A 26,948-nucleotide genomic window follows, 5' to 3' on the forward strand; every position below is an offset into this window, starting at 1 on the left:
CTCCACTTGTCGCTGTCCGTCTCTCTGCCCTTTTGTCTCTGTTCCAATCCTCCCACGTCTCGCCTTTCTTTCCTCTTCTTTCTCCCTGTGCCGCTTCACTCCTTCTGTTTGCCCCTTTCCTCCCGCCTCTGCCACTTTAAAGGACTAATTTCATTTTCTCTCTACTCTTTTCCCTCACATCTTTCTTTTTTCCTCTTCTCGGCTATTCCTCCCCCCTCGCCCCCCATTTCCTCCGACTTCGTAGAGAAAGCAGGGTTTGGAATGAGACAAACCGACGTGATATTCCAACGACTCCACTAACTGCACCATCACCGAGTGACCTTGGACAAGTAACTTAATTTTATCATCCCCCCCCCAAAAAAAAAAATTAAAAGGAGGTTCCTGCTGGGTCTCAGGGCTTGAGCTGGGCATTCTTCAGAGGCGTGCACTGTTCACTTCTTAGTCCGCACTTGTGGCTTACTTGGGCTGTGCTCTCCCTCTTTCAACAGGGCTGGTTTCCCACTGGGGGTACCAGGTTAAAATCATGTGGGCAAGATAAGGTCTTGGGGCTTGCTGGTTAGGAATCTGCAAAGGACAGGACAGATGTCCAAGGCACATGTGCAGTGAGGCTGAGTTGCTTGGGTGCTCTTGAGAGACCTAATCCCAGTCTCACAATATGCTTCTAAGGCAAATCTGAATAGTCATGGCTCTGCATAAAACTCTTCCACGACTTCTGATTGCCCTCAGGATAAAATTCAAGCTCCCTAGCCTGTCATACAAGACATTCAAGACCTAATCTTGTCTTTATCTTCAATCTCCTAGTAGTTCCCTGCACACCTCTGGCCTTTCCTGTGAAAATAACCAATCTTTATCTTGCCAACTCTTACTCATCCTCCTCAGCTCCACTTAGGACTCTTTTTCTCTGGGAAGCCTTATCTGAACTCCCAGGTTAGCCAGATGTCTAGCCTCTTGCTTCCATGACCCTCTTAGTGCATACCCTCTGTTATACCACCCAACGTATTGAAGGGATAAGGCTTATCACTTGGGGCCTTCTGAATCCTTTGCGGCCTTTTGACTGAATCCAAACTTAACAGAACAAACCCCTTTTTTAAAAGGATTTATTCTGTAAAATTTGGATTCAGTTGAGGGGGCCACACTTGGGAATCTGGAGGGCCACATGTGGTCTTGAGGCTGCCAGTTCCCCACCCCTGGATAAGCTTATGTATTATTGCCTATCAGACTAGGATTTAGGAGGGCAAGGACTGCCTCTTCTTTACCTTTCTATTCCCAGGCATAATGTAGAATTTCAATAAATATGTCACACTGAAATCTAAGAGGAAAATGTTCTACCTGGTACAACCACAGTGGTTAGGAAGGACTAGGGAATTGTTATCTCTTTCCTCCCCATTACTAATACACCATAACATGCTTTTAGGATGATGAATTTCCAGAGGTATGTGGAAGTGGAGATGAGGGAGCAGGGAGTTTTGACCCACTTAGAGAACTTTCCAATTGGCTCTCCAGACCCAGAAGACCAACTCTAGTCTTTAAATGAAGAGGAAAAGGCTCAGAGCTACTGTGGAAAGAGATGCTATGAGAGTATATTCTCTTCCCCTGACTCTCCTTGGGTGAAAGAGACTAGATCCTCAGCTGGACCCAGAGCCCAAGAGCCCAGTGTACACAGGTGCAGGGAGCTGTTGAGGGGTTCTTCCGGTCTGATGAGTTTTTTAAATGAGGATCACAGCACATGGATTGTCTTTGGATGCCTGGTTTTGAGACCACATTCCTATGGAGTTAGGTATGGAGCTTCCTTCCCTGGACTTGGGTCATCCATGAATGGGAGGAAGTGTGGAGAGAGTTGGTATCTCTTTTCACTGCCTCCCAGCAGCCTCTCCAGGTCTGTAGGAACGCGGGGGCTCTATTTCAGCAGACAGGCTGGGAATTCCACCATTCAATCTGCAAGAATAAAAACCGATCCTCCTGTCATCTTCCCACACACTCTCACTTCCAGGTAATTCTAAATATTTTAGCGACGTCTGTCATTTTTGCAAGGGGAAGAGGTAGCTGAGGGCGGGAGAGTGAAAACTGGTGGGCATCCAACTCTCAGGCCTCTTAGCACTTCTAGGGCAAACAGGAAAGATTTCAGTTTCCTGTCACTAATGAAGTGGACTAACCTGTGTGATTAGCATTTTCCCTGGTAGGTAAGGTGCGCCCAAGGCTTGGTGTGAGGGGCAGAGCCGGGAGTCACAGCCTGATAGACTATGGCATGAGATAGGCATAAGAGGTAGCGAAAAAGAGCTGGACTTGGGGTGGGGATATTTGGGTTTGTCTCTCTGCTCTGCCACTTACTAGCTATGTGAACATGGGGTCAGCTTTCCATTCTGGGACTCAGTTTCCTATCCTGTAAAATGAGGAGACTTGAATTAGATATCCAAGGCTTCTGCTACCTCCCATTTTCTCTATTTCTGGATGACGGGAATGGGGCAGAAGACGCGGAAACTGAGTTTGGATGGTACAGACACACCTATGAGAGGCCAAAACCGGGCAGAGAGACGGGAGGGCTGGGGGATGGAGGATATGGAATAGATCGCTGGACTGATTTGGGGTGGAGGGAGCCCAAAGCTGCCACGAAAGGGAGTGATCCCTTGAGGGGCATGGTATTGGACCCGGTGACTGATAGCCTGTGGCGGGGGTAGTGGTGGGGGAAGTAGGGGCGCCCGCTCAAGTTCTCAAAACGGACCCCGCCCCCTTTCCAGCAAATTGTAGCCTTCCTCCCCATGATGCCCGGCAGCCACTGCCAAACCGCGCACTGCAACCGAACTCTACCTAACTCCACCTCCCCAACCGCCCAGGACAATTTCTCATTTTTATTGGCTTTTACAACTGTCACTCAGAGGCTCCTCGTATCCGTTGGTCGTCCCCTGCCTACCCTTTCTTTACCTTGTAATTTCGCCTCTTCAGGCCCTACCCGCCTCCTGAAGCCAATTTCCTTTCTTCGATTGGATAGCTGGAATGCCACTTTTAATGGTGCAAAACTTTGATTGGCTACGTGAGGCAGGGCTCGCGCAGTTACCAGGCAGCGGGCTAGAGTGAGGCTAGTTACCACGTCAGTGAGCTGACAGGGAAGGTAGCCGGCTCCACCGCCCGTCCCGGCCGACTCATCACGGCAGACTGTGCGGTCTCACCCGGACTTCGCCCTCAACTCCCAGGAAACGGGCTCCTTCTCTTCTCCCATCTGCCACCAGCGTCGGGAGAGCTGCTCGGAGACACCTCCGAGGCCCGGGCTGGACATGAGCAGCGGCTGCCAGTCCTGGGACTAGGCCCCGCCATTTTGGATCTGCTGACAGGTCAGCGAAGTCTCTTCCTAGAGTTCCAGTGTCGTGAAGGCCGCCTGACATCGCAATAGGGAATTAGGGGGAAGGGCCTTTAAGTTGGGCGAGGCAGAGTGGCTTAAAGACGCAGCGGACCGGAATAAGACAAGGGAAGGATTGTTGTGGGAGGGACCTGGGAGGTGTGCAGGGGGCAAAGGTCAGGCCCCTATTGTAGCAGGGGAGAATTCAGCTCTGACTTCTGATCCCTTGCTGAGCCCGAATCCTTCTTCCTGTTTTCCCTGGCTTAACCTAGTCTTCAACTCCTCTATTCTGGCGCTTTCTGCATCCTAAAGAGCCTGGTTCTCAAAAGCTGCAAGCAAACCTGAGGAACATTTTGTCTATTTTATGGGTTGGTTTTCAGACTTTAGATATCAGTCTCTCCAGATTCTGTACAGCGTCCACTTGCGTGTAACAATCTCATTAATACAACGGAACTGCATCATTAACACTAAATGATGAACTAGTGCAGCCTAGACTCAGGTAGTCAGAAGACGTGTGGAAGGGTTGAGGTCGGCAGCATGGGGCACTGGGCTATGGCTTTCCTCTTATAGGGCAGCTTAACTGCCAGTCTGGGTCTGTATATAAACACTAGACTTATGTTTTGGGCCAGTTTCTTACTTTATACAAATCTTTTACAAGTATTCTCTTCTAGTGTATGTTTTTGTTAGCATTTACCCGCCAGGTCTTCCTTTCACTTGGCGTATAGAGATGAGGTTTAATCACAAGGAAGCCACTCTATTATAACATATTTGACTGAGAGCAGAGAGGGATTTAAATACTGGCAAAGTTTGGTAATGTTGGCCTCTTATTTTTAGTGGGTAAAAAGAGTCATGGGAGATAACCAGCCAGTTGTGGTAGGGTCAGGGTAGCAGAGTGAATGATGGAACATAACCCCAAAGAGTAGTTTATGGCACTGTGATGACCTTTGATAAACTGCTGTGTTGTGAAACTGTAAAAGTCCACCAAGGGTAAAAGAGTGCTTTTAGACATGAGGAATAGTGTAGGTAGTGTTTTTTAATGCACAATGTAGAAACTTGCATTCCTTTAATTTAGGTATACAAGGTACTCCTTTAGGCCCTATGGAGGATACAAATGGGTCTGCTTTGGGATTGTTCAGTTTATGCACTTCTTACAAGTAATAGCATGTAAGTGCAGTGGCCTAGCTAGAGCATATAGTAGGGTTAAAAGCAGGATCAGCCTAATGCCTTTCGGCATGTAGTGGGCACTGAATAAATGTTATCTGTACCTGGGATTAGTTTCAGTATGTGATCAGGACTTGTGGCCTAGTTCTGGCCCTGGCAGTCAGGAACACTTTGCACTTTTGTATGGTGAGGTAGTAACAAGGAGGATCAAAACCTCATAGTGTTAGAAGGGAAAACTATCTAGGATCTGAGAGTGACTGAACTCAGTTACTACTACCTAATGCCCTTTGCCTTCTTGAAATTGTGTGTGTGTATGTGTGTGTGTGTTGGGAGAAGGAGGGATAGCATAGCATTTATGGTTTACATGTATTAATTTAAAATTAGTGGGATGGAAATAGTATGTACAGGAAACTATTTGCATTTTAACTTGCTGATCTAAGTTGCAGAATTAAAAAAAAAGTAGTGGAAAGTGACAAATGAAATGACATAGTCAGCCCAGGAGGTACTCAGGTTTGCTGTGCCTTCCTTGTTCACCTGGGCCATTTCCCTGTTGCTGATATGCTTCACATGATAGGCAATCTAGTCTCTGGGTAGATAGTGTGACCAATTCAGCAACTTTTCAGTTGAGCCTGAGTGTGATTATAGAGACATGAAAAATTTTCCCTATCTTCACTTAAAAAATCATTTTCTAGATAGGAATAATTTCTATATAGGAATAATTCCCACTCCCCACCCACAAATCAGAAAATGTCCTTCCTTCCAGACTTGGATTTGAGCTTCTTTTTAATGGTAGCTATAGACAGGCAGTACGTTCCAATCTTGACAGTGATGCTCACTGGCACAGTGGGAACTCAGGTTGTAGACACACCTTCTCAGTAACTAGGCACCCAGTTTCAGCTCACAGTTCTCAAAGTTCCACTACCGTTTCACTTCCCTAAGTTCCAAAAGTCAGCATTACTGCCACTTTTAAATAATAACTTCATTGATAGGGTACTTAGACTGGCTACTGTGGGCAGCTAGAGAGGAGGAAGACACAGCTCTTCCTGCTTTTGAGAAGACTCACTTTATTTATAGAGTACTCACTGGAAGAATCATCCTAGCCTTTGTATGCCACTTCTAATTGATTAATCACATTTTATCCCTGTGGTTCTGTATGACTGATTAGAATGATTCTGCTGTTGGGTAATGGAGTTGAGTTGAAGGGAGAAGGGGAGGTTCGTTTTATTCTCAAGCTGGAAGAGCTACATAAATGTAATAGGCTACTGTTCAGCTTTTATTGTTCTTCTTTTTCTATATTTCAGTATGTTCAACTGCAGTTGTTTAATAAAATGAAAATATAATAGACCAGTATGATGATTTGGAGCCCCAGTAGTTGGAAGTGATCATGGAAGTAATGGTTTGTTCCAATAGTAATGGAAGTCATCACAGATGCAATAGTAGTGTAAATGATCATGAAAATATGATGGCAAAGTAATGATTTACCATCTTATAAACCAGGGGTTATAAGCTCAAATGCTATGACTATTGGTCATTTTTCTTACTATGTGTCAGCCAGGTAATGTGAATGAGTGAAGTGGGTTAGGTGGGAAGGTATTAGGATGTAGTGGGCACTGTGGTGTACTGGAGAACCTATGCCCTTATTTAAAGGAGGCAGCTGCTACTTTTTTAGCAGATTGTTACTGTTTGAGAGAGTGGGCACAGAATGATCAGTCTTCCTATTTTTCAGGAGAAGCTGGAAATGCAGATCATTGTGCTTTTTAATTGTTGGCAACTAGTTAAAATTTTTTTAAAACCTTTTTCAGGCCAAATAAAATATGTCTGTGGCCTGGATTCTGCCCAGTGGCCACTGGTTGGTTGATGACCCCTGATACACAAGATGGGCAGGGGCCTTATGAAACTTAATCTCTGTAGTTCTCTATGTATAATCACACAGACTTTTTTTCTTTGTCCTACTCTGCCACTGTCATCCTTATACCTTGGGTACTGAGTGGTTAAAAGATAAGTGAGAGAGAGAAGCTTTGTTTCATTTTTCATCTCTAAGCTGGCAGAATGGATATCTTTGAACACCTTTGGACATATCAGTGGCTTACCTTGCATACAGTTCTTGAGATACACTTAGAATCTCCACAGAGGGAGAAGATGGCATGCCAGAGCTGAGGTACACTGGTCACCTGATTATCAGGTTTGGGAGGATTTTCCAGTCATGCCCTGTTAGGGAACCAGCTTTTTTTTCTTGGTTTGACTTTCTTTTACCTCCACCCTTTGAGTAAATGTCTTGAGTCCAGTAAGTTGTTTACTAGTTCAGTAATTCTTGGTCACTCTCAATAAAGCACAGAACCATGGTGTGTTTCTTGGCCAGCTCTGGAAACGTTAAAAGCTCTGCATCTTTAGTGCTCCTCTGGGCTCTTCAAGGGATTGAATGAACATAAACCTTTGGAAGGGCCTGTTGAGGGTCCTTTAGCTCCCTGGTACCATCTACTCTCTCAGAAAGCCCATCAGAGTTTTCTTGGTTTGCACAGCTCTGTACTAGACACCAAGGCATTATGAAAAAGACAAAAAAAGTCTTTGCCTTTGGAGAATCTAGTTGCTAATTGGATAAGGACAATGCTTGAAAGTATTATAATTAAGAAAAAAAAACCCACTAGTGTACTAATAACAGCTATTTAGAACCAAAGAAAATAAGACACATATAAAGAATTGACAATTACATAAAGAATTATATATTTCACAGAAGAAATGTGAATATGCAAATAACAGTTGAGGAGATGTCAGGAAAATATTGATAGATATGAAAAAGGAAGGATTATGATCTGGCTGCTGGGTAAATGTGGGTTCTTTTTGTCTGTAAGGTGGCCTGTATGGAAGGTTTGTAACTTCTGGTAGAGAAACAAATATGGAATACAGAAGGAAGGTTTGCCAGCTTGGCTCAGAATCATTGTCTTCTGTGAAGTCATTCTTTTCATAAGAGGTGGATGTGAGCTGTTTCATTATTGAATAGTCAGTCTTGATGTTAGTTAATTCATTTATTCATTCATTCAGTATTTATTGGTCATTTTTCTTACTATGTGTCAGGCATTGGGGATAAGAAGACAAATAAATCATGGCCTCTTCCCCTGAGATGCTCATAGACTCATGGTAGACGTAGACTAAATAAATAATTATAAATTGGTATAAGGTGTATTTGAATAGAGCTACGTACAAAGGGCTATGGGGTAACAAAAGGGATACTAATGCTGTCTGGGAGAGTAGGTTAGCTAGGGGAGACCTCACAGAGCAGGCATTATCATAATAAAAGCTAACATTTATTAGGTGTTACTATCCCAGGTACTGTGTAGGTGCTTTAGAGGCTTATTACTTAGGTCTCATAACAAATTGATGAGGAAACATTATCTTCATTTTACAATAGAAAACTGTAAACTGAGGCTCAGAGAGGCTAAGAAACTTGGCTAAGATTATACAGGTAGTAACAGGACTGGAGCTCAGGTCTGTGTTGACTCTGAAACTTGTGTTTGTAACCACTGTGGTATTCTGACTCCCTTACTGACTTTTTGATGGAATGAGTAAGGGTTTCCCAGGTGGACAAGAGTGGGGAAAAACATTCAAAACAGAAAGGGAATAGTATGTGCAAAGGCAAAGAGGCAGAAGAGACCATGAAAAGAAGGAACTTTTCATGTTCTGTTTTATACAAAGAATATATATAGCATATATGGGGCACCAGTGTCCCCTACCCAGCTTAAAAAACAAAACATCACCACAACTGAGGCTGCATGTATGGCCTTTCCTATTAATTTGTCCCACCCTACCCCTTGCCACTGTTCTAAATTTTTTGTGAGTTACTCTAGGGTATAGTCCTACAAAAGGGATTGCTGAGATGTAAGTTATGAACTTCTTCCACTTGGTAAGATAATGCCAAATCGTTATCCAAACTCATATCAATTTAGGTAGGCACCAACCACTTGGTCTGCATTTTTACCAACTCTTAGTGCTGTCAGATTTAAAATTTTTTGCTATTTTGGGAGTGTAAAATGGTATCCGAATATAATCTTATTTTATAATTTTCCTGATTATTAATGAAGCTAATAATCTTTTCATATGTATATATTTGCTGTTTGTGTTTCTTATTCTGTGATGTACCTATCCTGTTCATGTCTCTTGCTAATTTTGGGGAGGCGTCATATGTTCTACATGTTCTTATAGTTTTGTAGCAGTTATTGTATTTTCTGAATATTGCTCTTTTGTTAGTTTTATGTGTTACAGATATTTCTTTCCAATTCGTGACTTATCTTTTCCCTCTTTTTTATGCTGTCTTTTGAACAAATGTCTTTAATTTTAACATGGTTGAATTCACCAATTTTTTTCAGGGTTTTTGCTTTTTATTCCCTATTTAGGCACTTCTCCTCTATGCTGAGTTTATTAAAATATTTTCATACATTATTTTCACAAAGTTGTCAAGTTTTGCTTTTCACATTTAAATCTAATTAATCTGAAATATAATTTTTGGTATTCCATGAAGTACGGCTCCAATTTATTCTCCTGCTTTTGTTTGGATCTAGAGGGAGTTGCCAGTTGATATAGTGACTCCTTCTCTTTGGATCCTGTTGGTGTGAATAACTGGGATGCCGCAGAGCACTAGGGGAATGCTATAGACTCAGCTTTAAACCAACAGTGCTTTCAAAGGATACATGTTGCTCAGAGTCTCTGGGCCAGTGGTTTACCTGACTAGGGCTGTTAGTTGGTATGTATTTGGTTGTTCCTTATATTTCTGACCCAAGATAAACCTAAGTTCTTTTCTACCATACTTATATGAGGTCTCTGAAGGGTTTTGTGACCTTGTGACAAGGGATTCTCAGCCATTGGCTTCCATGAAGCGAGTGATTCATCAGAGATTCCCATTTGAAGCTGAAGGCAGATTCTGTTGGGAGATTCCCTGGGTGAAGACACATATACTTAGAGGCCTGGAAGGAGATTAGGCAGTTCTGCATTATCCTTGAAAATAATTCCTCTTCATTTTCTAGCTATTTCTTTTTTACTAAGAAAAAAAACTTAAGTGAATGATTTTTTTGCTTAGATCTTTGCTATCTTAGAAAGTGGTTACCTTCTGGTGACTAATGGATTTTGACCAACTGTTAGGTTGATTACTTTCATTTGGGAATCCCAGTTCAAAATTTATCTCCTCCAGGAAGTTTTCCAAGGAGTATGTAGATCCTATTAGATCTCAATTAGTCCCACTGGCACTTTTGCTTGCAATTTGTACTGTAGTGTAATTGATGTTTTGTTTTTTAGCTTGTTGCTATGTTGTTTTCAATTGAGTATGTTTTCTCTTATTCTCCTGGTTCTTTGAGAGAAATTAAATATTCTTATTTATATTCTTATTCTTTATAGCATCCCCTTCTAAGCCCCCCAAGTATTTTTTTTACCTTGTTGGGTATTCAGTATACACATACACTGAATATATGCTGAACAATAACTCTATATTGTACCCTGATTTCACAGCACCTTCTCCAGAGATAATTATGGCTGTGAGTTTGGGTACATCTGCCCAGACCTTTTATTCTGTAATTACATTATCATATTAGAGATTTCCTGCTCTAAATAAGTGAACATGAGTTTTCAGAACTTTTCAAAGGTCTTGTCACTGCCACTGTCCAATTTAGCTGACTTGGCTGAATGGATGTAGTCTTTAAGTTGACATTGTAACTGTGGTTCTAAACCAAGGCTACTCTAACAACCTTCATTCTTTTCTTTAACTTGAACCTTCCTTATTATTAGTATTTATTGAGTAGATAAAAAAAAAGAACAAAGGGAAGGTCCTTCTGCCTCAGCTTCCCAAAGTGCTGGGATTATAGGCATGAGCCACCATGCCAGGTCTCAAATATTGTTTTTAACAAACTAACATCATAGATGTATCTGCATACTTAAAGACAACATAGAACTTTGGGAACAATTGACTTTGAGGAATGTGGCATGCTTACTGGAGATTGTTGAGGGGCCTGTCAGAAATTTTCTGGATTGATGCTTTTTGAGTCATGTCTTAAACTACCCTGAACTTCTAGAGACCTCTAGGAGAGCCAGGTAGTTGGATTTATTAATTTTTTTTTTTTGTTTCCTTATCTTGTGCTGTTAAAGGGGAAAGGTAGTCGGATTTATAACATAAGATGGACTTCATCCCATCTTAGTATTACAGGTGGAAAATCTTGGTAGTGAAAAGTTAAGTCACAATTCTAACCTTCTAGGTACTGATTTTTAAGCACAGGTATTCTCTGGATAACCAAATATTAACCAGACTTTTATTTTAACTATTTTGGTAGGTTTGCCAGGATGGTGGATAAGAATATTTACATCATTCAAGGGGAGATTAACATTGTGGTTGGGGCCATCAAACGAAATGCCCGATGGAGCACCCATACACCATTGGTAAGTTGCAGTGGGCAGATAGCCTGGTCACTGAGTTGTTGTAGGGGATCTGGTGCATGATTAAAACAGTTCCCAGTAATAATGAGAATAGTAGGAATTCAGAGTTATTCTTGGTATCAAGGACCCTTCTGTTTTATTTCAACTAGCATCAAATATACAAGCTGTCTTTTTTTCTCTGGGATCCAAAAGATGACACCATTCTTCTTCTAGATATTTTCGTAAACAACTTAAGCTAGTACTGTACTTGGGACTTCTTTAGTATACCTAAAAATGTCAGAAAGATTCCTTATCTTCTAATTTTCTAGTGCTATAATTAGCTATGAAATTCATTTAAATTAGTTTAGTTATTGATAAATAGAATATGACTTGGTAATGATACTCCTTCTTGAGGGTTCAGCAAACTTCCATATATAGAACAGGCAATATCTTGTCAATCACATGAGTAAGAAACTCACCTGTTTTAAAGTTGGCTTTCTTTGTTGTATATGTTCAAGGATATTTTTTGTAGTGTTATATAAAACAATTTTTGGCACAATTTTAAAAACAAGTTTAGAAACTTCTAACTTGGTGAATTTATATAAACACACTTGCTAAATTAGTTTGGCAATTTCTTGTGTTCATTTATAAAAATGGATTAATGCTGAGCATGGTGGCTCATGCCTGTAATCCTAGCACTCTGGGAGGCCAAGTTCAGAGGATTGCTTGAGCTCAGGAGTTCGATATCAGCCTGAGCAAGAGTGAGACCAGCCTCTGCAAAAATAGAAAAATTAGCAGGTCATGATGGCGTGTGCCTGTCATACCAGCTACTCCGGAGGCTGAGGCTGGAGGATTGCTTGAGCCCAGGAGTTTAGAGGTTGCAGTGAGCTATGATGATGCCACTGCACTCTAGCAAGGGTGACAGAGTGAGACCCTGTCTCAAAAACAATAACAACAACAAGAAAAAATAGATTGGTTGGCTAGGCGTGATGGCTCATAGCCATAATCCCAGCACTTTAGGAGGCCGAGGTAGGAGGATCACTTGAGGTCAGGAGTTCAAGACCAGCCTTGGCAACATAGTAAGACCCTCCATCTCTACAAAAAATAAGAAAAATTAGGCAAACATGGTATGTGCACCCATAGTCCTAGCTACTAGGGAGGCTGAGGTAAGAGGATCACCTGAGTCCAGGAATTTGAGGCTACAGTGAGCTATCATTGTGCCATTGCACTCTAGCCAGGGTGACAGAGTGAGACCCTGTCTCAAAGGAAAAAAAATGGATTAGTGTAGAAGTGATAATGGAGTCAGGAATGTCTTTGAAATGAATATGTGATCACATAATGAATATGAAGAAGGAGAGAATGCAGAATAATACACATATAAAGGACCTGGTAATTGATGTTAGATTGAGTGCTATGGTGATAATATAGATTAGCACTTTAGGATTTACTGTTTTGGGTAAGCCCAGAGTATCTCTATGAAATAAGAGATTAGGGAAAAGGAAAATATGAACCATGGCTAACTTTCTGTTCCTCAGTAGGAAAACATACTAGATTTTCTGATTGGATTTAGAGAAAGAGCCCTTGATCTATCCTTTATTTTCTTTTTCCTCTTTTTGTCCAATAATGACTTGTTTTTAATCTACGTGTCCTATAGGATGAAGAACGAGATCCTCTGCTGCATAGTTTTGGTCATCTAAAGGAGGTTTTAAACAATATAACCGGTAAGTCTCCACATAGAGGTTGGATTACTTATCCTGGTAAAAAATATATGTGTTTGACTTATTGCAGGATGGACAAACTTTTTCTGTAAAAGGACCTTATAGAAAATATTTTAGGCTTTGTGGGCTACATGGCAACTGTGCAACTACTCAACTCTACCTTTGTAGCTCAAAAGCAGCCATAGATAATACATAAGTGAATAAGCAATATATCTTTTCTTTTTTTTTTTTTTTTTTTTGTTGAGACAGAGTCTCACTTTGCTGCCCAGGCTAGAGTGAGTGCCGTGGCGTCAGCTTAGCTCACAGCAACCTCAGACTCCTGGGCTCAAGCGATCCTACTGCCTCAGCCTCCCGAGTAGCTGGGACTACAGGCATGCGCCACTATGCCCGGCTAATTTTTTCTATATATAGATTTTTAGTTGTCCATATAATGTCTTTCTATTTTTAGTAGAGACGGGGTCTCGCTCAGGCTGGTCTCGAACTCCTGACCTTGAGCGATCCACCCGCCTCGGCCTCCCAGAGTGCTAGGATTACAGGCGTGAGCCACCGCGCCCGGCCACAATATATCTTTTCTTTAAAAAAAAATCTTCAAGGTATATTTGACCCATGAGTGTAGTTTGCCAACCCCTAGTTTATTGCATTGCTTTCATTCTTTCTTTCTTTTTCTTTTCTTTTTTTTTTTTTTTTTGAGATAGTCTCGCTCTGTCCCCCCAGGCTAGAGTGCAGTGGCATGATCATAGCTCACAGCAACCTCAAACTCCTAGACTCAAGCAATCCTCCTGCCTCAGCCTCCCGAGTAGCTGGGACTACAGGGATGTGCCACCATGCCCGGCTAATTTTTCTTTTTTTTGTTGAGATGGGGTCTTGCTTTTGCTCAGGCTGGTCTTGGACTCCTGACCTCCAGTAATCCTCCTTCCTTGGCTTCCCAGAGTTCTAGGATTACAGGCGTGAGCCACCACGCCCAGCCTGCTTTCATTCTTTTTGATCTTTCAGTCTTCATTTGTTCCCCAAATCTTTTGTGCCTTTGTTTTTCCCCTGTTTTCCTAATCATAATAACCTTATATAGTATTCACATGTTTAGAATTTTCAAAGCCATTTTCACATTTATTATTACCTTATTGAACTTTTACACATCCCTGTGAGGGAGGCATGGCAGGTGTGGTCCCCTTTTTATAAAAGAAGCTGAAGCCCAGAGATGTTCAAAGTGATTTAACTGAGGTCACACTAATCCTAAGAGGTGGAGTCAAAACTAGAATTCAGGCCTCTGACACCCAGTTTAGTGCTCTTTCCCCTCTTCTATGTTGCTTCTGTACATACAATTAGAGGAGAATATGTACATGAAGTACCTTATATTGTGTGTATGTATATATATGGCAGGGAAGGAAGAAAGTCTCAACCTCTATGAGTTTTTCAAAGGGGTGGATGGAGATTAAAAGGGAAAGCCTCAGAGCTGTGTTCCTCTGTTAACTATAAATGAGTCTTGCAATGCATAACCTTGGAATGCTTTTATCTGGTGACATATCTCAGACCATAAGTGAGTAGTGTTTCAGTTTCTGTGAATTAAACAATAAACAAAAAATTTTTTCTTCCTTTCATGAGAAATGTGGGAGAAAAGCTGGAGAAAAATTCCTTTTTACTTTCCTAAACATGGACTGAAGTTATCTAAGGGTGCCCTGCATATTTCTTTAAAGGAGGAAATTTCACTCAATTCAAAAAGCTTTGGAAATGTTAACCAAAAGGTTCAAGTATGCAGAAGGCAATTGTTAGCTAGTTAGCAGGGCTAATGCTGCTACTAGGTGGCATGTTCTTATTTTATGGCCTGTACTGTGACTTGACTGATTTAGAAAGTTGGCTACTTGCATAGATTTTTTTTTTTTTTTACAGGTAAAGACTACATATCCCAATTAGAAAGAAAACATAGCAGGTGGAGATTTACAATTCTTTTTAGTGGGCTAGAGTTCAGAGTACTATCTTTCTAAGAGATATTAAGAGGATCAAACAAGTTAATATACTTGGGAATACTTGGTAAACATTTTATACACAGGGAAGGATTGTTATTATAAGCGGTTGGGAACACCCTAACACCCTAAGATGGCCAAGATCACCCTGGAGTAGCCTTGTAGGCCTTTTTAGTCCTCTACAAACCTTAAGGAGCTGAAGTGCTGCTATCCTGATAGACCCACACTTCCCCTCTGCCATCCAGTCCAGATCCCATGCCTGTTTTCTCTATCTGACATGTCCCAAGATTTCATCTCAGAGACCCTACCTGTGGTCAGTAATACGGTCCAGGAATTGCAGTCTCTATATCATTTAAGAGCTAGCAAAGTTGAGTCTGCTGCCTAATTTTCTTATATCCTTAGGTTAGGAATCCAACCAGATTATATGCTGCTTGGAACTAATAAAACCAGAATGTGTTGAAGAGTCAGTTCTGTCAGTAAAACTAGGAATATAGCTGGGTGTTGCTAACCTTCCCCTGGAGTGAGGAGAAAGGTAGTAGTGTTTTTCAAGGCCAACAGCTGTGGCAGATGCTGAAATGGTGCCAAGGTTGTTCCATTGTTCTTGGGTTGTAGCATATTACCTGCCTGAGAAAATGACAGAGTGGACCCCAAATAGAGCATTTCATGGTGTTCAGATTTATTCTGACCCCCCACACAGTGCTGGCTCCCAGGAGCAGGTTTATGGGTCAGCTGCCCCTGTGGTCCTGGACTTTGCAATCCATGACCAATTTCTTGTTTCTTTTACTGAAACAAACAGATTTTTCTGATTGGCAGTGTCAGGAGGACTGCTTTTCTGGAAGCTTGTTAATGGTAAGAGGCTGGGAAAGGTTTTTGAACTTGGAGAGAGAAACTGAAGGGACTGTGCCCATGTATGTAACCAGTTATGGCATACCACTTAGATTGGAGGAGGGATGACAGGAATTCTAGGACTTCTACCCAGTTTAACTCATGAAATTGACTTGGGCATGGTCCCTTTTTGCAAAGGCTTCCTGTTGCGGTTTTCTAGGCTGTCTGCTGGCTTGGTTGGTAAGACTATCACTGTTGGAAATGAGTGGTTCATTGGACATTGTCATTAAACCAAAATGATTTCTTTTTCTTTTTTTTTTTTTTGTGTGTCATCCTTGCACAGGGGCCATGCTAATCTTCTCTGTATCGTTCCAATTTTAGTATATGTGCTGCCGAAGCGAGCACTCTTTTTCTTTTCTTGTAAACAGTTACAGGATCTTCTACGTATATAAGCACTACTTACTCCTCCAGGAGTATTATCTATTCATTGTGGAGGAAATAAGTCCATTGTTTCCAGTAAGGTTGGTTCAGTTCATACCAGTTATTCTCACGTATATGTCTTTGGCCCACATTTGCAGTCAGTATTTGCTCAGATTACATGATGACTACATGCTTGGTAGCATTTAGAGTAACAGGATATTCTAATACCAAATCTGAAGAGAGGGAGAGGGCTGCACTTGGAAGAGAAAGGGTGTCTAAGAGCAAAGTTTGCATATTTGTTACTTTGGGTAAAGCTTTAGCTTACCACCAGTGAGAGAAACTTGACTGCTCGCCCTCATTTGGCTTTACTTCCTCTTAGGAATCCTTTTAGGAGATTATTCTAAAGGAGTTAAAGCAGATGCACAGTTGCCAGGGACTGGGAGGGCCAATGGGGAGTGACTGCTAAAGAGAGTACACGGCTTCTTTTTGGAGTGATGAAAATGTTCTGGAATTAGATAGTAGTGATGGTTACACAACTTTGTGAATATACAAGAAACCATTGAATTGTGCGTTTTGAAAGTGTAAATTTTATGGTATGTAAATTATTTTTTCATTATTTATTTATTTGGTGATTTATTTGGTCTTGCTCGGTTGCCCGGGCTAGAGTGCAGCAGTGTCCACATAGCTCATTGCAACCACAAACTTCTGGGCTTAAGTGATCCTTCTGCCTCAGCCTCCTGAGTAACTGGGACTATAGGGGTGTGCCACCACACCTGGCTAATTTTTTAATTTTTTGTAGAGATGGGGTGTTGATATATTACTCAGGTTGGTCTTGAGTTTCTGGCTTCAAGTGATCCTCTTGCCTCGGCCTCCCAAAGTGCTGGGATTACAGACATAAGGCACCACACCCAGCCTTCAATTTTTTAAAAAAGCCAATGTAGGCTGCAAAAGTGATGGATTCACCAGTTTTTTTCTCAGGGTTCAAAGCTATGGAGGGAAGTCTGACTGTAGTCACTGCTATGCTTTGGACCCATTGCCCAGCAAAGGCAGCATAAGGCTGTGTTCAGCCTCCTGGCCCAGTTTGTCCTTTTATAATGTGTCTCTCTCATTAACTCAAGGAAGCACATGGCTTTTATATTTAAATTTATTCAAGCTGTAATCTTTGACATTTGAGTTAGCTTTTAGTACAGTTTTGCATTTATAGTAATATATATTATGTATTTTCTCTATCCCCAAAGAATCCGTTTTAATCTTTTCCGGATGCAAATTTCAGTCTGTCTTGTCCCATCTCTCCTCTCTTGCTCTCTTTCCCCTCCCCCCACAGAGTGTATTTGATCAGGTGTGGCAGGAATATCCACTGTCAAGCTGCGCCCTTTATATTAGTCAATATTATCCTTCTCCCCCCTCCCTGTCTGTCTGCCCCTTTGGGCTTTCCCAGTTGATTTATAATTTTGGAATTCTCATCGGAGTCTGTAATACAGTTTGTTCATTATTTAACCAAAACCTGTTTAATGAGCAGAGAGAGGCAATGTAAATGTTAGGCATGTTGCAGTGATGTACCTTTGTGCTTCTCAAAGCGGTGGGTAGTTAACTCTGTGCTGCCTGCAGGGCTGGGTGTCCTGGCCTTAGGGGCAGAAGGGCCATTGCCTCTCCCTTACACCTGTCCAAGCCCTGCCATGGGTTTAGAATCCAAAGACACATTTTCTTTTATCCTTCTATCAATCTTGTGGGATTTGTGCATATTTTAGTTATCTTCAATCTCATAGCTAGACCCTGTGGTAGGATCTGTGGCATGGGACAGGGGTATAGAAGGGAAAGTGAAATATCAGGATACTTAATACTTTTTAGTGTTAGGTCTAACAAGAGTAGACAGTTTAGAAGAATGCTTCTAGCCAACATGGTCTGTGGGCTTTGATCTCTTTGTTCCCAGACTAGATAAGTCCTTGCAAGCCTTAGTATCCTTTATCCAATATAGTTTTATGGAAAGAGCTATAGGTGGTTGTGATTTGTGGTTGTTTGGTTGTGGCCATTTGCCTCTAGATTTAGTCTTTCTTTGTCCATAAACTTAGATAATTATAAAGAGATTCTTTTCCAGAAAATTTTTGGTTTAAAGCAGAAAGAGAGGAATAGTCTAAAAGTGTCACCAAAATCTTCTCATATGAGATTACCTCTTAATGACTTTAAAGCCTTCAGGGCCAAGGCTTGAGGAAGCCATCTTAGCGTGTGTGTGTCAGGGGGTAGGGGTAGTGGGAAGTTTGCCTTCAGAGATTTACTCCCCCAGGCCTTTTTAGTTCTAAGGACCCAATGTGCAGTTTTGATTGTCAGGATTGGGGGTGCTCAGCATAAGACTAAGGTGATCCTGACGCCCTGTATAAGCATCTGTATTAACTATGGAGCTGTTCTAGCTTCTTGGACCCTTTCTTTCAGGGATTCCCCAAGATTTGAATTCCTTCTGGGCCTGGGTTATTTAGTTGCTTCTGACCAATACTGATTGCATATCTGCTATGTGCCAGGCATTTTCTTTAGGCACTTAGGTATTGGGTCTATAATGGTAAACAACAACAATGAACAAATAAACAAACAAAAAACAGGCAAACTTCATAGCTACTGGTTTTTTAAGACTAGTGACTCTAGCTGACCATTCCACAACTAACCTTTGTGGCCTTTACTCTATGCTATGTGGTCCCTATCTGGCATGGAATAGATGACAATGAGTGAGAACAATCTGCCATCTTTTCTTATTCCTGCCCTTTCCTTTGCATAACAAATAAGCCAAAGAAGTGAACAAAAATGATAGCTTATACATTTGCTTGTTTGGCTTTCTCATGTAAAGCTATTATGGACAGAGTTTAGATATTCCCAAAGACATTGGTGGGTTGCATAGAGTATTTTGAGGGATAGGCTATTTCTTTACTGAGCTTACTGGGACAGCAAGATATGGTGTGCTTGAGTTTAAGAGGGAGAAGCAGGTGCCAGGAGAAAGTGGATGTGTCAGAAGTTTATTTAAATATAGTTTATCCTGGACAAACACACCTGTAGGGTACTGTCTGTCTCAAGCTTTGTGAATTCAGTTTGAGCTGGGAGGTTTGAGTCCATCTAACCTCCAGAGGTTTGCAGAGAACATTTAAACAAAGTCTGGGCCGGGCGCGGTGGCTCACGCCTGTAATCCTAGCACTCTGGGAGGCCGAGGTGGGTGGATCGTTTGAGCTCAGGAGTTCGAGACCAGCCTGAGCAAGAGCGAGACCCCATCTCTACTAAGAATAGAAAGAAATTATATGGACAGCTAAAAATATATATAGAAAAAATTAGCCGGGCATGGTGGTGCATGCCTGTAGTCCCAGCTACTCGGGAGGCTGAGACAGGAGGATCGCTTAAGCTCAGGAGTTTGAGGTTGCTGTGAGCTAGGCTGACGCCACGGCACTCACTCTAGCCTGGGCAACAGAGTGAGACTCTGTCTCAAAAAAAAAAAAAAAAAAAACAAAGTCTGGAAGCCAACCTGGGAGGAACTATGACTTAACACCTGTCTGGCTTAGGCCTCTTAGAAATAGCTGCCTAGGTAGAAATGAAACTGTTTCTACCTAGGCATAGAATTCCTCGTACCTCAAGTTTAATCTGTTTCATTTGGAAGATGGGAGGTGTAGGGAAAAAGAGATTTTAGTAGTCACTGTCAGAAAAACATTGAATAAGAGTATATTATATGAAAAAAAATTTGCTAGAGTTATACTGAGTCTTCCATATTGATTGAATACAAACTTTTATTTTTTCTACAGAGGTCTATAGTTTGGGGAGTAGTACAGTAAGTAATATATCATAAATCAGCATGAGAAGACGGTTGAATGAGTCCTTAGCTTTGTCCCACTTGGATTGAGCTTGTGCATTGTTTAAGGGCTAAGTGGAGACTAAAAGAACCAAGTATGATAAAATTTGGCAGACAAATTCATGTAAAGGGCTGAGTGTTGGCAGAGGCAAGGTTGAGGCAAATTTATGTAAGTATCTATTTCCTGTGCCCTTTTTTACTTTCTTGGTTCATAATAAAAGACTATATTAGTTTGGAGATTGTTGAGTAATACATTCGAATTTGTATTTGAGTCAGACTAACTTTGCACCTTAGAATCTCAGTAATTTGAGTGGCCCCAGACTTGTGAGCATTTTTAGCACGGTTAGAGAAAATAAAGGTACCATAAATCTTTTTTTCCCTCAGGGAATATTCATATCAATAAGGTGTCTCTGAGAGGCATGTATTTTGATGACTTTACTTTGTCAATTCTTTTTACTGGGGCCTTCCTCAGTCGATCTCTGAACCCTCTTCACCTGACACTTCTAAAGCAAGAAGTTCTTCCAAACTTTTGTTTATATTTGAGATTAGAAAATGAAGACTTGAGGCTGGGCGCGGTGGCTCACGCCTGTAATCCTAGCACTCTGGGAGGCCGAGGTGGGCGGATCGTTTGAACTCAGGAGTTCGAGACCAGCCTGAGCAAGAGCGAGACCCCATCTCTACTAAAAATAGAAAGATATTATATGGACAGCTAAAAATATATATATAGAAAAAATTAGCCGGGCATGGTGGTGCATGCCTGTAGTCCCAGCTACTCGGGAGGCTGAGACAGGAGGATCACTTGAGCTCAGGAGTTTGAGGTTGCTGTGAGCTAGGCTGATGCCACGGCACTCACTCTAGCCTGGGCAACAGAGTGAGACTCTGTCTCAAAAAAAAAATTTAAAATTAAAAAAAAGAAAAAAAAAAAAAAAAGAAAATGAAGACTTGAGAGAAGGGGGTAAGGCCTCCCTGGGGATGGACACACACATGCGTGCACGTAAAAATGAAGACTTACTGAGCTTGGTGGTTTATGCCTATAATCCCAGCTACTTGGGAGGCCAAGGCGGGATGATCACTTGAGGCCAGGAGTTCGAGACCAGCCTGGGAAACATATGGAGACCCCTATCTCTAAAAAAAAATTTTTTAAAATGAGTCCCAGTTACTCAGGAGGCTAAGGTAGGAGGATTGCTTGAGCCCAGTAGTTTGTGACTAGCCTGGGTGATGCAATGAGACTTTAAAAAAAAAAAGGAAAAGAAAATGAAGACTTTCTTGGGAAGAAACAGCACTTCCTGGTCTAGCTTTTCATGGGTTCAGCTCTTCCTTTTTCTCTTCCTAATACCCAGACACACTTAGCCATCAGAACTAGTTTGCTGGCTGGTGGAAGGGTACATTTTCCACTACAGGTATCATAAAAGGGGTTGTAAAAAAAGAGGAAATAACATTCTTAATAGTTTAGCTCTCAGAAACATAGGCAAAGGAAACTAATTTCTTTCTAGTAGAGATTAGGGGGCAGTCTAACAGTGTGGTCTGTGGTGGGTGTCAAAGTTGCTGGTATTGTTCTCATTGCCTTTTTCTTCTTTAGCACAGCCACCTCTTGAGACCTGAAACTTCTCTCTGGGTATATGCCAACTGGCCATGACAGCAGTCAGATGAGTAAAAAGAGAGAAAGCCAGCTGCTGTTTTGTTTTGGACAAGGAAGCAGGCAGAGTCCCTTTCTTCTTTTCCACCCACTCACACTCAGGACAAGTGCCAAAAGGGTTTCAGAAGAAGCCAAATGCTTGAAATTCAATGTGTAGTTTTGATTAGGAGCAATAGTGAAGAGTTTGTCTCAGCCTTGCTCACAGATGCTTAATTGATCACCTCAATTGCTGAAATGATAATTGGATATGTTTATGGAAAGGGTGAGTGCATTTGTCTTTTCTCCCCTGGTACCCAGTAAGACAAAGTCGGCTAACGAGCGAAATGGAGATGAGATCATTTCAACTCAGATCACCTCAAAAGGTGATAGATGGAGAGCAGTGACTACCTTAGGCTCTCAGTTTTGCTTCAGGAAATGAGGAGCTAATATGCTCCTAACCAGTTTTGGGGCCTTTGTTCCTTTCCTTTCTTTGGAAATCCTGAAGGACTTAGATGGACAAGCACTCCTGGCTGCCTGTTGGCTGGTTTCTCATGGCATATCTCTGCTGTAACACCAGCCTTCTGTTACCACTGTTACCACTGTAGATTGAATTGTGAAGGGCTGCCACATGTGCACAAATCATAACTGACCTTTCCTTGTTCCACGCTTATTGAGCAATTACTTGCCCATTTGTGGAACTCACATTATTGCCTTGAATTTCTGGCCCTGTGTGAAGTGGGGGCATCCAGGAAGTGGCCTGATAGACTGTACATCAGAGGGAAATAAATTGGCATTTGATTTGGTGGAAAGGCAGGGCCAGATGTAGTGTGGGAGCTGGAGATTTTCAGCAGTCAGCCATGCAGCTTGCTTCCAGGTGTCCTGGAAAGCAGCTTGGGAACTGGAGGCTAAGAGTAGTTGGGTACATTAATTGGGGAGGAACAGGATCAAAAGCACTTCAATGTTATCTGGGATTGGCCCTGAATTGGGAAAAATCCTCTAAAAGTAGAGAGATAAATCAGTCTTCCTTGACTCTGGTGGGAATTTTTCCAGTGATTATTTTTGATTTTCAAGTAAAGTATGTTATTAATTGTCAGAAAAAAATCTAAAACCTGGGGACTCTTGACAAGAGGTTGTAGAATAAGAAAGCCTCATTCCAAATGAGTTTTTTTTGTGAAGTTTCATTCTTCTCTTTGGACAAACAACAGGTTTAAGAAAATGGTACCAAATTGGTTAAAGAGATGGTATTATGATTGCCCTACTGTGGGCTAGTGTGGTATTTTTCAGATCAGGTTGCTTTCCATTAGTGAATTATTAACATACCGTTTTAATAAGTTGCATTGCACTTTTACTCCAATTTTTATTATGAACAATTTTAAACCTAGCAAAAATGGAAAGAATACCATAATGAACACCTACATCCCAGATAGAGTAAAAATTATTAACATTTAGCCATATTTGCTTTATCCATATATGTGTATTATTTTTTTCATGAGCCATTTGAAAATAAGTTGTAGACATGTTGACATTTCACCCCTAAATACTTAAGCATGCATCCTAAATAAGGACATTCTCCTGCATAATCATAGTACCATTATCACATCTAAGAAACTTAACTGGGCCTGGCACAGTGACTCACGCCTGTAATCCTAGCACTCTGAGAGGCCGAGGCAGGAGGATCGCTTGAGGTCAGGAGTTCCAGACCAGCCAGAGCAAAAGCGAGAACCCCATCTCTACTAAAAATAGGAAAACATTAGCTGGGCAACTAAAAATAGAAAAAAAAAAATTAGCCGGGCATGGTGGTGTGCACCTATGGTCCCAGCTACTCGGGAGGCTGAGGCAGGAGGATTGCTTGAGCCCAGGAGTTTGAGGTTGCTGTGAGCTAGGCTGATGCCATGGCACTGTAGCCTGGGCAACAGAGTGAGACTCTATCTCAAAAAAGAAACAAACAAACAAACAAACAAACTCAGCAATAGTTTGCCAATATTAGCTAATATCCAGTCCATATTAAAAATTTCCCATTTTTCTCCAAACTGTCTTTTTTTTTCTTAATTAAAAAAAAATATTTCTTTAGAGATGGAGTCTGCTATATTGTCCAGGCTGGACTCAAACTCCTGGGCTGAAGTCATTCTCCTGCCTCAGCCTCCCAAGTAGCTGAGACTACAGACTCGAGCTATCAGGCCTGGCCCCAAACTATCTTTTATAGCTATAGTTAGTTTTATAAAGCAAAATTCCCATTTCATTAGGTAGTTATGTCTCTTTGGACTTTTTGAATCTAATACAATTTTCTGTATCCCTTTTCTTTTCTTGGTATTGACTTTTTGAGTAGATCAGTTCATTTATCTTTAGAGTGTTCTACATTCTGGGTTTTTTGTGGTATCATTTAACTTGTTCCTGTATCCCATATATTTTCTATATACTAGAAGTTAGGATTAAAGTCTTTGTTGGATTCAGGTTAAATATTTTTGGCAAGAATACTTCATAGACGATACTGTGTTCTTCATGTTATATCACCACAGGAGGCTCAGGAGGCACAGGTTGTCCTGCAACTGGTGATGTTAAGTTTGGTTATTTGCTTCTGGTGGTGACTGCCATTCTCCTCATTGTAAGATAATGTGTAATTTTTCTCTTTGTAATTAGTTAAGTAATCTATGAAGTAATAATTTGGTACCTTGTGAATATCCTGCTCTCTGATATCCTTTTACCTAATAGTCATCCACTGATGAATCTTTGCCTGAATCATTTATTTCACTGAGGGTCACAGAATGATGATTTTTGTATTTCTGTCATTCTTTCTACATTTATTAGTTGGCATTCTCTGTAAAGAACTGCTTTCCCCCATAAACTGGAGGATAAACCACAGTTTCTCCTAAAAAGTCAGGATAAATGCTTAATTCTTTTCCTTTAATTGTCAATTTTCAGAGTAAGAAGTTAGTGTTAATAATGACATTAGTGGTGGCAAAGGTGGGTTCCCTGCCCCCTTTTTTAAAGACTTGTAAATATTTAATTATTCAGTGTTTTACAATTAATTACAGTCATTATTGTTTTTGGTTCTCAGATCGTTCCAAGTTTGGCCAGTGAGATTTCCTTCAAACTGGTTCCTTTGTTTGTTTTACATGACCCCTTTGAGCACTTCCTTGCTTTCTGGTAAAGAAACCAGCATTAAGGGGGAAAAAAGGAGTAGAATAGAAAGTATCAGCGTAGCACACGTAAGAAGGATAAGTATTGTGTCGTGAAACTTGTGTTCAGTTAGAAATGTATATGTTCTGGGTTGCAGTATAAATTGTATTTCTTTCTATAAGTCATGGTCAAAAAAGTTTGAAAGGTCTAGAAGAGAGCTTGTGATTTACTCCTGTTCCCGCACTGGTTTGAATTTGTCTCTCTGCACTGTTATTTCTTGGGCAACTCAAAGGGGTGTTGAGTCAGGGTGCCCCTTTTACCATATTCTTGGGATTCTGTGAAGGACTCTGTGGGGTGCCTTTGCCCCTGTGACTTTTGGGAGCCAGTGGACTATTCATCCCTATCAACTTTGGTTTCAGTAAAATAGTTCTATTTAGATGGTTCTTTCTGGATGAATCAGCTTTTGCTAGGCAGAGGTTAATTTGAGTCCATTTGAGTCATTATAATCCTGGAGAATATTAGATTAACACATTAACTGCTACACTAGAAAAAACTATTTTTCCCTGGGGCAATGGTGTTTTATTATGAAAAGAAAATAAAAACTTTGAAAACAAAACAATCCTTTCTAATTTAATGAAAAATTTGTTATTTTTATTGTTTTCTGTGCATGAATTATATGCAATTAAATTGTCAATATTAACTGTAACAATAAGAACATCAAGAAGTAAGATTTTCACAAGCCAACTGCAGTTACTTAGGCATCATGAGGCCCTAAGCTCAAAACTAGCTTAAATACAACTCACATGGCAGTTAATGTGTTAAGTATTCTTCCCCAAGGAAATAAGGATTGTAGGTGTAATTATGACTGACTAGTCATTTTTCACCTTGTACTTTATCATTTTCATGTGATGTTAAACTGATTGTTTAGACACATCATGTTAGACATGGCCATGATTTTGAGTCCTTTTGGTGGGTCAAGGAGGGAATCATTTATACTGGAAAGACTTCAAAACAGCATTTTCTCCAGTAACTTTTCTCTTAGTGGAAGTTCATTTATATATTCAGTCAACAAATATTTCTTGAGTACTTAACTATGTGTCAGAAACTGAACTATTAGGAACCTAGTTTTCAAGGAGACTGACACAGTTCCTGTTTTCATAAAGTTTATGGTCTAGCGGGCTGGTGATTTGAGAAGCTCTGGAATTTGAGTGGACAACTGGGTACTGGTTTGAAGTCTGCCCAGCTTCCACATGTGACCTCGGGAAACTGTTGTATGCCCTGGATTGCTGGTCAGAAGAATAGATAGCAGTGGTGCTGTCCACATTGTTCATCCCACCCCCACCCTCTGCCCTAGCACTGACTGCCTGGCAGTGAGTATGGAAATACTATTTGCGTGGCAGCTTCATTAGCTGTTTTAGGGCCTTGGATGTCTTAGGGGTGATTAGTCCTCTGTATCTTAGAACTTAACTGACTGTAATTGTACCATAGCATAAGATATTAATGGCCGATTCTTTTGTAATAAAATTCTTTTATTTTATCTTATTTTTTAAATTTTATTTATTTTTAGATTAGTCAAGTGCAGTAGTGAGAAGGGAATGTAATAAAGTTCTTGAATTTGGGTCCTCTCTGGCTTGGATTGTTAGGATTTTGAAGTCTAGGAGCACGGTACAAAGATTTTAGTAGCTGTTTAGTTAAGGTGCTAAAAGAATAAGGAATGCTCTTTTCTTCAGCCAGGGTCTAATAGTCCCAATTCAAAAATAACATAAAAGGTTTTTAGTAGCAACCTACTGTCCTTAGCCCAAGGGTCTCGTGAGGAAAACGGCACCAAAGCCTTTGGAACTTTGGATAGGATTTGGCTTCATAATCAGTGGAACATTCCATCATATATTTGTTTTTTGAATCCCAGAGAAAGCACTTAGAAGTAGCCCTTGGGAACCTTGGGACCTCGGAACGTCCCCTTCCTTAGGACCTCAGAGAGAATGTCTCGTCTCTTATTCCCTTATTCTCTAATTCCCTTCCTTAGGAATAGTATTCCTAGGATTTTCAAGGACAGAAACAGGTAGCAAGGCAGTGAAGCCCTTAAACAGTAATTAAGATTTTTCTAAAAGAGAAGATTGGAGTGGATGTATTGCACAAAAAGACCTGTCACCCATCATTTGCTTGATAGCTTATTGTATTCTGAATTTAAATTTCTCCTTTGCCTCTTTTTTTTTTTTTTTTTTTTCTGGGATGAGTCTACATCCAAGGTACATTATTAATACCCACTATAGCCAAGTACTTTTTGTGACCAGAGCCTGTTGACTCTGGCAGAGGATCCTGGTTTCCTCTGGCCCAGGAAGAGAAGTTCTTGGTTCAGCCCACCTGGACAGAGGCATTGTAGGGAAAGTAGTCAAGGGAAAATGGACTTCTGTTGTCAGAATCCAAATAGGACTCATTAATCCTCCCTAGTGAGCCCAAGATTAGCATCTCAATCAGTCTCATTTCAGGGGTTTTAAAGACTCATTCTGTTCTCTAGGTTCTTATAAAGAAAAAAATGGGCAGTAGTTGCCTTTGGTAGAACTGTTTTTTTATTTAGGGAATGGGAGATGTTGCCAGG

At 41.0% G+C, this 26,948-nt stretch overlaps 1 protein-coding gene and 1 non-coding gene across 16 annotated transcripts in view; one reads left to right on the forward strand and one right to left on the reverse strand.

Moving 5' to 3' along the window:
* The window catches only part of GBF1 (golgi brefeldin A resistant guanine nucleotide exchange factor 1), a 128,116-nt gene that overhangs the window by 10,622 nt on the left and 90,546 nt on the right, over positions 1-26,948 (forward strand). For 14 of the 15 annotated variants that reach the window (XR_011231658.1, XM_069460522.1, XM_069460523.1 and 11 more), the window contains exons 1-3: positions 3,077-3,326; positions 10,801-10,906; positions 12,537-12,603. Coding sequence is in view for 13 of the 15 variants with exons in the window: in XM_069460522.1 (XP_069316623.1) it covers positions 10,811-10,906; positions 12,537-12,603 (163 nt within the window). In the remaining 2 variants the exon portion in view is untranslated. Of the gene's footprint in view, positions 1-3,076; positions 3,327-10,800; positions 10,907-12,536; positions 12,604-26,948 lie in introns of those variants that run through there. The other variant, XM_069460528.1, reaches the window with a different exon arrangement.
* On the reverse strand, positions 15,679-15,788 carry LOC138376698 (U6 spliceosomal RNA). The gene has a single exon (XR_011231683.1). It is a non-coding gene; the product is annotated as a U6 spliceosomal RNA (small nuclear RNA).

This window comes from Eulemur rufifrons, chromosome 28 (assembly GCF_041146395.1).
Source record: "Eulemur rufifrons isolate Redbay chromosome 28, OSU_ERuf_1, whole genome shotgun sequence".
Lineage (NCBI taxonomy): Eukaryota > Metazoa > Chordata > Mammalia > Primates > Lemuridae > Eulemur > Eulemur rufifrons.